Raw genomic sequence first — 11,663 nt, forward strand, 5'->3', positions numbered from 1 at the left:
GAATTCTTGGACAATTTTCAGAATACACACAGCGTTCGTTGTCTTCCTGTTTCCGAGAGCTCCAACCCTGTAAGGGAGTTCTCCACAGGAAAGGCCAAGGGAGTGGGCGTCTTCCCTCTCCCTTGGCCACGTCTTTAATGCTTTCTTAGACTAGATTACTGCTTTCATTTACAGCTTTGTAGTCTAATCCTTTTCGCATTTTCGTAGTATATTAAAGAAATATCATTCACTTCTTCAAATTAAATTCCTCCACAATTTTCCATACTTATATAAATCAATTTTAGAGAAATTCATATCACTGGTATAGAGCGAGAGACGAATTGATTAATTAAGCCTTGTGATGCGCCAAAAGCGGTCTCAAGGTAGTTCAACGTAGTTAAGTACGAGGGAGCCTTGTCGACCTACTTAACTACTGCGCTGAATTTGATTCTGATAAAATAGTACCAGCATCAGGGGGTAAAGCCACTAATGAGGCAGAATTGGGAAAATTAACGGGACATAGACGGGGGTCTATTAGGTCGCAGAAATTCCTAGTGACAGTAGGGTTTCTTTCTTATAATGTCTTAATTCTGGGTGTCATTGAAGTCTTGTTGTAAATCCCCCCCAGGCCAAAATACCAGTGTGATGAGTTCTTTATAATCGAGTTTATATAATTACAACATCTTTCTATCATCATTTTCGTAATATACATATATGCTTCCGATAACACAATTACGTCATTCGCTCGCTGCATCCAGGGAAATCTACCCATTTCGTAACGCACAGTTCAGACACAACACCTCTTTTTCACCCTAATTCGCTCATATACATATACATATAGCATGCCGCTCACTCACATCCCAATCCTCTCGCTTTCGCTTCGCTCGCCCCCGTTCATCTTTTACTGCTTTATTTACCGCTTTCAGAGTAGAAGATTTAGGCCCGCTCCAAGCGGACTCCCCTTTTTGTTTCTTCATCGCTTCTCCAAGATTTTTACCATTGAAATTCATGACTTTAAATCCCTGTGTTCGACCTGGAAACTCACCAGTAAAAAGAGTATAAATAATTGTGATAACTATCCAGGGTCTACAACCGCACAATTGCTATATCTAACCATTCTTCTATAAAAACTCTACTCATTGATTTTCGAATAAAATTCCCTGCGAAGTGATATACAACCTACAACAACAAATATATTTTTCTGTTATCAATGATCGACATAAACACAGCCTGCGAACCGGATCAGGTTTCTGCTGACGAACTGAATGTCGATAATCTGGAGAAATAAGATCAGAGTGCTTGTGTCCGTGCAAGTCTTCATTGATTAGAACTCCTCTGCTAATGATTGCAAAGATTTTCAGGTAGCAGACTCTAGTAGAGAAAGGGTCAGTGTTAAGGCGCCGTTGGATATAGACCTCGAAGCTCCAGAGTCCATGGAGAGTGACGACGATGATGATAATTGATTCATCGAACGGAATGTTCCATATGACTTACAGGTGCCATCTTTAAAAACTGAAAGGGCACAAACAAGGGATGATATGTCTACTAATGCAGCAGAAATGTTAGTTCTGATGTGGTCGTGGTGTCCGTAAATCTAACCAGAACAAACGCAAAAACCTCAATGAAAATCAACTGTCTTTTGAAAAAATAAAAATGATCCATAATGGCAATGTATTCTTTGTTGTTGCTAGTATTGAGCGATGAATGTGTGGACAAAGTTGTAAGATCATGTTTGAGGGATGATCCTGCTCGAGTATGTTTGCAAGTTAGACAATTACAATTTCGTCAGAAACATATATCTTTTGGCAAGGGGTTGTTACCTGTTTAAGTTTGATGATTACTATGATGCTTTCTCCATAATTTGGTTGTTCGAATGACGAAAATTTTGGGGAAAATTGCATTACAAATTATACTTATTTAAATTTAATATTATGCGTATACTCTCTATATTCTAATATGATGCATGACTCAGTTATAATTGATTGACGGTTTGAATTCAAATAAAAAATTCTTTTCGAAAACTAGTGACTCAATTATAAATGATTGGCTGCGTTTGAAAGTTTTCCACTAATGTCGTTTTCTGCTTGGAAAGTAATGCTTTTTGTTTTTGTGCAATTTGTTAATTATTTCTTTAACGATGCAAGTAGTGTAATCGCTACATGCAAAATCAGCATATTTAACAAGAGCTCAACAGTTGAAAATAGGCCTTTGCCTTTCTAATACTTCCATACAAAGCAACATAGCAATGAAATTTCTATCATGCATGATTGATAGTTCTCTGTAATGAAATTTTCTGGCATTGCTAATGTTTAAAACTGACATGGGTGTTAAAATTTCTGCATACCTGACAATTCTTCGTCGACTTATTGGTTCAATTAGCTATGATTTTGTATCGTTTCTCATGAGAAAGATTGATAAAACCTTCAGGCTAGGATTCTCCCATTACCATCGGGGATCATCATGCTTATTTGGATATTAAAAGAACAACTACTTTAGGTGAGTCCTGGAGATACCTTTTTCATTTCGTAGAAAGAAATATCAATATCATCTATTGGAATATTTCCATTGCTTATACCATTCTAAGATTCTGAAATATAATAAATATCGTTTCAATTTCTGATCAAGAAGATTAGTATACTAGTCTTTTCATGTCACTGCAATTGAAAATACATGCAGATGTCAGGCTTCTTTGGTGTAATTTCTTCTCTTGTCGCATCAGATGTGATACATTTTTAACAGTTGTATGTAATGGTTTTCATTTTCATTGTATGATGTATTTTTGCACGATTAGAGTGGGAGAAGTTGATTTATTCCTGCATGTGTAGGATTGCGCAACAAAACTTCACTAATGGTGGTCGAAGATCAGAACAGCATCGTGATGGTGGATTCTTAGAGAGAGGGCAAAGAGAGTAAGGTTGAGAGTGAGTGAGGATATGAGTGAATGTGTGTATCACCCTGCGGCGCCCCTCCGTATCCAACCTTATATATTGAAGGTTAAAACTAGATCAATGGCCCAGATGTAATCCCTAGATCGGACGGTAATGGAGACATCTCAGATAACAAAGACCGGGTCCCGAGTTGGCGTGTCCGGGGCGAAGGGCTAAGTAAAGAATCGGGCCAAGATTCAAATTGGGCCACAGATTGAAGGTTTGTGTGTATTTAGTGTGTGGATAACAATATCGGTCTCAACATAAATCTCATGGACCAAAATTTTATAACATGTACTATTTGAAAGTATTGAATTGGAATATTAGGTAAATTATTTCCGAAGAAAATACACATACAAAATGTACAGAAGAATCTAGAATAAATTGACATAAATAAATAAATATTATAAAAGATTAAAAAAATATAAAAAATATCTAGAAACTGTTGGAATTTGAATAATTCAAACAACAATTGCAAAGGAAAAGTAGAATCAAAAGGTTTTTCTTATTATTTTGTACACTGTACTACCACTCAAATAAAATACCAATACCAAAGAATAGAGGAGAAACTGACACCTTTACAAACCGACGCATAATAATCATAATAATAATAATAAACGCTTTGAATCGGGATTAATAATTTGGTAACATAAAGGCGTGCGCGAAGTTCTTCGAATCTTGCAACAGACAATGGTTTTGTGAATAGATCGGCAAGTTGGGCTGATGTGTTGCACAATATAAGATGCACACTTCCTGCAGTTACCAAATCACGAATGAAGTGATGCTTTATTTCTATATGCTTTGTCTGGCCATGCATTATTGGATTTTTGTCAATTGCCACAGCTGATGAACTATCACAATATATCACAGTTGGTTCTTTCTACACTTGATTTAGATCTTCAAGGATTCTTCTTAACCAGACGCATGCAGCAGTTGCAGCGGCTACATACTCGGCCTCTGCAGATGACAAGGCAACAGTTGATTGTTTTTTAGAAAGCCATGACACTGGACCTGCTCCGAAACTAAAACAATTTCTGGAGGTACTTTTCCTGTCATCGGGGAATCCTGCCCAATCACTATCGGTGAATCCTTCAAGAATGAAATCCTTACTTTGTGTATACCATATCCCATAGTCTCGTGTACCAGCAAGATAACGTAAGATCCGTTTTGCTGCACCGTAGTGTTGTTTGCTTGGACGATGCATAAATCTGGAAACTAATCCAACTGGAAATGCAATGTCAAGTCGCGTGTGGGTTAAATAAACTAACCTTCCTACCAAGCTCCTGAATTTGCTTGCATCCGCGAAACCAGTTTCATCATCACTACTCAATTTTTCATTTGGATTCATTGGAGTAGAAGCAGCGAGACATTAATCCATGTCAAGTAGCTTGAGCACATCAGACAAATAAATTCTTTGAAAAACAAACACACCTTCTGGAACCTGCTTGATTTCCCGCCCAAGAAAAAAATGTAATTTTCCCAAATCAATCATCTCAAAATGATTCATCATAATTCTTTTGAATTCATCAACTGATGCTGCAGGTCTACCTGTATATATAATGTCATCAACATAAATGTTGATGATGACAATTTTCCCGAGACTTTATTTCTTTATATACAATGTCGGTTCACTCAAACTTCTTTCAAATCCACTTGATTGGAGAAATTCATCTATCTTGTTGTACCAAGCTCTCGGAGCTTGCTTGAGTCCATAAAGAGCTTTGTTCAAGTGATATACTTTATTTTTCTCCCCATGCACAATAAATCCTTCGAGCTGTTGTAGATAAACTTATTCTTTTAAATCTCCATTGAGAAAGGCAGATTTTACATCAAATTGATATATCACCCACTGATGGTGAGTAGCCAAGGAAAGAAGAACCCGTATTGTATCAAATCTCGCCACATGAGCAAATGTTTCATTGAAATCAATGCCCTGCTCTTGAGTAAATCCTCTCGCCACTAGTCTTGCCTTGTGCTTCTGCACACTACCATCAGAATTATATTTAGTCTTAAATAGCCATTTCAAGCTGATTGGTGTTTTTTTTTTCAATTGGAAAATCTACCGGTTCCCATGTCCAGTTTCTCTCAATGGCCATTATTTCTTCTTCCATTGCCTTTTTCCAAACTTCATTATGCAAGGCTTCCTCTACGGTAGTAGGTTCTCCAACAAAGAGTGCAAACGTGGATGCATGTATATCATTAAGAGACCTTTGTTTGTTTTCCAGGAAAACAAGTGATGAGGAATCGAATGATGAAGGAGTAGAAGACGGGTACACTGTTGGACCTGTCGTTGCTGCTACAGTTGTTGTCTGTACTGCTGGTGCTCTTGTTGTATCTGCTGCTGCTACTGAGATTACATGATTTTCTTGAACTATAAATTCCTCATTTTCCTTATTGTTGTTGGATAGCTCTATCTCAGCCTCTGAACGTAAACTTGGCTTCAATTTTTCTACCATTAAATCCCAAGTTTCTTTTTCATCGAACTTAACATCTCTACTAACAATTAATTTCTTGTTCTCGGGATCAAATAAGGGATAAGCCTTTGAGTATGTGCAATATCCGACAAAGATACCTTTTTTTGCTTTCTGTTCGAGCTTATGGCTCCCAGCAGCCACCAAAACATAACAAACACAACCGAAGACCCTTAGATGATTCACAAAAGGCTTGTATCCGTACCATGCCTCGAAAGGTGTTTGATTCCATACGGATTTAGTTGGAGATATTTTGGCCAAATAGACTGTTGTTGCAACTCCCTCAGCCCAAAAATAATCCGAGAGACCTTTAGATTTAATCATAGACCATGCCATTTCAACAATAGTGCGATTTTTCCTTTCAGGGACGCCGTTCTGATGTGGCGTGTATGGAGCTGTTAATTATGTCTGATTCCATGCTTGTCACAAAATGCAGTGAATTCTTTAGAAAGAAATTCTCCTCCTCGATCAGATCTTAATATTTTCAATTCACAATCACTCTGTCTTTCAGCTAAGGCTTTGAATTTCTTAAAGCAATCAAATACTTCAGACTTTAGCTTCAGAAAATAAACCCAACTCATGCGCGAAAAGTCATCTGTAAATAACAAAAAATACTTACTTCTAGAATGAGATTATGTTTTCATTGGCCTGCAGACATCTGCATGAACAAGCTCAAGTTGATTTGCTGCCCTTCTAGCCTTTCCGAAAGCAAACGATTGTCTGCTTTGCTTGCCGAGAGCGCAGCCCTCGAAAACGTTGTTTGAATCATGAATACGTGGGAGTCCTTCCACCATATTCTTCTGTTCTAAGAGTTGAAGTCCTTTAATGTGAAGATGACTATGCCTTTCATGCCATAATGCAGAGTTATCAACTTCACCATTCACTCGAGCTTGGATGCTAGAGAATTTAGTAGGAAACATCCTATTATTTGACATATCGATTGAGCAAATTTCTGATATTCCTTTTTTTATACAACATGATCCATTCTGAAACGTAACTAAATATCCATCGTCTACAAGTTGTCCAATGCTTATCAAGTTGTGCGCAAGTCCAAGTACATAATATACATCTTTAATTAATTTTTCCTCACCACCAACCTGCAACTTCACAACTCATTTTCCTTCATTTTTGTCATCACCAAGCTTAACTTGAGATCGAAATGATTCATCCAAATCCTTGATTTTTCCTTTCTCTCATGTTAAATAATTCGAGCACGCACTATCCAAATACCACACTTCCTTAGACAGCTTGTTCCCACTAACATAGGTCATAAATAAAAGTTCATCTTGATAATTCTCTTCTTCAGCATATGTAGCCTGGCTTGCTTTGCTCCAGCAATCATCCTCCTTATGTCCAATCTTTTTACAAAATGTACATTGTACAAAACTTCGTTGATTCCTACCGTGTCCACGACCTCGAAAGAAGCCTCTTCCTCTTGCACGATTTGGGAATGAACCATTGTGTGTTTCTTGAACTTGAAATGCATTATCTTCATCATCGACATTGCTACAGTTGATTCTCACTTCATGTGCTTGCAGTGAACCCATCAACTCAACGAACATGAAAGATTTAAGATCTTTCAACTCTTCTATTGCTGCTACTACATGATCGAATTTAGGTGTAAGGCTTCTCAGAATTTTTGCAACAATTACTTCCTCTTTAATCTCCTCCCCATAGGAACGCATTTGACCTGTAATTAGGAAACTCGAGTCATGTACTCTTGCACAGTTTCACTTCTGTTCGTACTTATGGTTTCAAACTCTCTTTTGAGTGATTGTAGTTTTGACCGTAATGACCTTGGCAGAGCCTTGAAACTCTAATTTCAATATATCCCACTCCTCTTTCGCCGAGGTTGCTGCTGCAATCCTTGGGAAAATCGATTCATCGAGTGCCTGTTAAATAAAGAAAAGGGCTTTTGCCTTTTTCTTTTTGTTTTCCTTTGCTTATCCCTCATTTGAACCTGATGCTGGTATGCCATGTTCGACGAAATCCCATAGATCTTGAAACTTGAACAATGTTTTCATTTTGATGCTCCAATATTCATACGCTTCACCTTTAAATATTGGAATTTAAGGCTGCGAAGCACTGTTGATCTGCTAGTTGTCGCTGGCTCTGATACCACAATGTTGGAATTAGAATAATTCAAACAACAATTGCAAAGGAAAACTAGAATCAAAAGGTTTTTCTTATTATTCTCAAAGAAAATACAAATACCAAAGAACAGATGAGAAACTGACACCTTTACAAACAGACGCAATTTAGAAACTACTGAATAATAATAAACACTTTGAATCAGGATTAATAATATTGTTTAAGATACTTATATTTCTGATAACTTTTCTTTAATAGTACTATTTGAAAGTATTGAATTGCAATATTAGGTAAATTATTTATGACGAAAATACATATACAAAATGTATAGAAGAATCTAGAATAAATTGACAGAAATAAATAAATATTATAAAGCATTAAAAAAATATAAAATATCTAGAAACTTCTTTTCAACATTATAAAAATAGGTAAAGGATAAGGGGAACCATAATAGAATAAGAGAATGAAAGTGTTGACTAGGGTTTTGTTCTTTCTTCTTCCCATAAATCCCTCCGTCCCTAATTCTTTTTCACACACTCTCTCTCCCGATTAGGGTTATCTGCTTGGGTTTTGCTGGTTTCATTTTCAATTTCGTCATGAATAGTTGAGTTTCTTGTTTTATTTTACTCTGTTCGTTTTGGATGCTTTTGTTGGATAGATGAAATAAGGGAAGTCCAATTAGGATTCTGCTGGAGATTTCTTGACTTTAGGTATTAATGGTGTGGAGCATATTTCTTCATTTGTCTGAGAGGATTGATCTTGACTTTGGGTATAAAGGAAATATTGCAAGGAATATTTAAAGCATTGACTGGATTGGATGGTAAGTCAAAACTTTTTGTGTTGCAAAATTCAGACGAGGTTGTGATCATGAAAGATCTTAACAAGGACGGAAAAGATAATCCGACTTGTGTTAATCTGAATGCTGGGGATCTCTATCAGTATTTTACTCTGAAGAGTGCATTGGTTTCAAGTGGCTCCAAAAGTGCAGGAAAAAACGAGATCGTTGAGACTGAGACTCGAACAGTGAAGCAGCGTCTTGTGTTCCCCATATTCGAAACGGTTGTTCCAGAAATCAAGCTGTCATCCGTTGCTTGGACTTCAGAAAACTTTGATTCCCAGCCTGAAGGGAAGAATGCTGACATTGAAAGATTGGAGAGAATGATCGACATAAACATATCATGCGAACCGGATCAGGTTTCTGCTGACGAACTGAATGTCGATAATCTGGAGAAATAAGATCAGGGTGCCTGTGTCCGCGCGAGTCTTCATTGATTAGAACTCCTCTGCTAATGATTGCAAAGATCTTCAGGTAGCAGAGTCTAGTAGAGAAAGGGTTAGTGTTAAGGTGCCCTTGGATATAGACCTCGAAGCTCCAGCGTCCATGGAGAGTGACGACGATGATGATAATCGATTCATCGAACGGAATGTTCCATATGACTTACAGGTGCCATCTTTAAAAACTGAAAGGGCACAAACAAGGGATGAGATTTCTACTAATGCAGAAGAAATGTTACTTGTGATGTGGTCGTGGTGTCCGTAAATCTACCCAGAACAAACGCAAAAACCTCAATGAAAATCAACTGTCATTTGAAAAAATAAAAATCATCCATAATGGCAATGTATTCTTTGTTATTGCTAGTATTAAGCGATGAATGTGTGGACAAAGTTGTAAGATCATGTTTGAGGGATGATCCTGCTCGAGTATGTTTGCAAGTTAGACAATTACAGTTTCGTCAGAAACATATATCTTTTGGCAAGGGGTTGTTACCTGTTTAAGTTTGATGATTACTATGATGCTTTCTCCATAATTTGGTTGTTCGAATGACGAAAATTTTGGGGAAAATTGCATTACAAATTATACTTATTTAAATTTAATATTATGCGTATACTCTCTAGATTCTAATATGATGCATGACTCAGTTATAATTGATTGACGGTTTGAATTCAAATAAAAAATTCTTTTCGAAAACCAGTGACTCAATTATAAATGATTGGCTGCGTTTGAAAGTTTTCCACTAATGTCGTTTTCTGCTTGGAAAGTAATGCTTTTTGTTTTTGTGCAATTTGTTAATTATTTCTTTAACGATGCAAGTAGTGTAATCGCTACATGCAAAATCAGCATATTTAACAAGAGCTCAACAGTTGAAAATAGGCCTTTGCCTTTCTAATACTTCCATACAAAGCAACATAGCAATGAATTTCTATCATGCATGATTGATAGTTCTCTGTAATGAAATTTTCTGGCATTGCTAATGTTTAAAACTGACATGGGTGTTAAAATTTATGCATACCTGACAATTCTTCGTCGACTTATTGGTTCAATTAGCTATGATTTTGTATCGTTTCTCATGAGAAAGATTGATAAAACCTTCAGGCTAGGATTCTCCCATTACGATCGGGGATCATCATGCTTATTTGGATATTAAAAGAACAACTACTTTAGCTGAGTCCTGGAGATACCTTTTTCATTTCATAGAAAGAAATATCAATATCATCTATTGGAATATTTCCATTGCTTATATACCATTATAAGATTCTGAAATATAATAAATATGGTTTCAATTTCTGAACAAGGGGATTAGTATACTAGTCTTTTCATGTTACTGCAATTGAAAATACATGCAGATGTCAGGCTTCTTTGGTGTAATTTCTTCTCTTGTCGCATCAGATGTGATACATGTTTAACAGTTGTATGTAATGGTTTTCATTTTCATTGTATGATGTATTTTTGCACCATTAGAGTGGGAGAAGTTGATTTATTCCTGCATGTGTAGGGTTGCGCAACAAAACTTCACTAATGGTGGTTGAGGAAACTTTTAACAACAAACCCATAACATATGTCCTAACCGACAACTTCGCGGGTTGAGGTAACATTAGCGCTGATTTGGGCAGTCGGCATCCTGACCTTGGCCCATATGAAATGGATCTAACGTAGAAAGATATATATGGCTAAGGCCATCTTTTGATGATGACTTGAGACTACATGCTCCAGGACTAATTAATTAGATGGAAACATATATGTATATATATACAACTATTTTCTGTTTACAAAAATCTTTATTAATCAATTAATTTGCAAATGGCGCAAAAATGGCCGAGGAATCTTAGGTGCAGTCACGTCTGTCAGGCTTAAGGCATCTGCATTTGAAGACAAAGCTTCACGTCAAGGAGTATTAATTACGGCATCACATTTTCCATCAACAGATTTTCCATCGACATATGCCCCCTTAGATTTTCCAGGTAATTATTATTAAGAAAATTCATCGATACATTCATATAAATTGCAAGTTTAAAAATAGAAATCGATGATCAATAAGGTGATGACACCACTCGAGGTGAATCTGGGACGTGCTCTGCATTCTTTGCATATGTAAGAATATATCCATATTTTGTTTTGTTATGAGCATATGGATTCGGAGTCTAATGAGTTTCATATACAATGTTAGAATAAATATCTTAAAATTAAAGCTATGACCTATGTAACAATACCTAATTATGTATGTGAATTTGAATCTGCTGCTTAATCCATCTATTTGCATGCAATATTTTAGATTTGCAACTGTTATGTGCATATTTGCAATTGTTCTATGCATCAATTGTTCCAAGTACCAAGCAAAGGAGCAACTCGAACTCATTCACACCGATCTGTGTGGGCCGATAACTACAGAATCATTCAGTTGTATAAGATATTTCGACTCTTTCATTGACGATTTATCAAGGAAGACATGGGTCTATTTTCTAAAAGAAAAATCAGAAGTGTTTGAACCTTTCAAGACATTCAAAGTTTTGGTGGAAAAGGAAACAAGCAAAGTCATCAAAGCAGTTCGATCCGACAGAGGAGCCGAGTTTACTTCTGCCGAGTTCAACAAATACTGAATACTGCAAGGAACATGGGATCAGGCATTCCTTAACAGCCCCGTATTCTCCATAGCAAAATGGTGTGGCATAATGAAAAAACGGAATCATCCGTGATATGGTTCGATCAATGTTGAAAGGAAAGAATATGCCAAAGAAGTATTGGGCAGAGGCGGTACAGTGCGCAGTCTATGTGCAGAATAGATGTCCACGTGCAAAGTTAGGCGAGAAGACATCTCAGGAGATCTGAAGTGGTAAGAAACCTAACGTGTCACATATAAAAGTATTCGGTAGCGTTGCTTATGGGCAAATGCCGAGTCAGCACAGAACTAAGCTGGAG

At 36.8% G+C, this 11,663-nt stretch overlaps 1 protein-coding gene across 1 annotated transcript; it reads right to left on the reverse strand.

Moving 5' to 3' along the window:
- Positions 1-3,786: 3,786 nt before the first annotated feature.
- On the reverse strand, positions 3,787-4,254 carry LOC127259851 (secreted RxLR effector protein 161-like). Its single transcript, XM_051287462.1, has one exon. It carries the CDS (start codon positions 4,252-4,254, stop codon positions 3,787-3,789), a length of 468 nt encoding a protein of 155 aa, XP_051143419.1.
- Positions 4,255-11,663: the final 7,409 nt, after the last annotated feature.

The sequence above is a fragment of the Andrographis paniculata genome, unplaced genomic scaffold, assembly GCF_009805555.1.
Source record: "Andrographis paniculata isolate CXL003 unplaced genomic scaffold, ASM980555v1 Contig60END, whole genome shotgun sequence".
Classification (NCBI taxonomy): Eukaryota; Viridiplantae; Streptophyta; class Magnoliopsida; order Lamiales; family Acanthaceae; genus Andrographis; species Andrographis paniculata.

Excerpts from the sequence above, each read along its gene's own strand:
- LOC127259851 (XM_051287462.1), bottom strand. The coding sequence starts at position 4,254 with ATGAATCCAAATGAAAAATTGAGTAGTGATGATGAAACTGGTTTCGCG.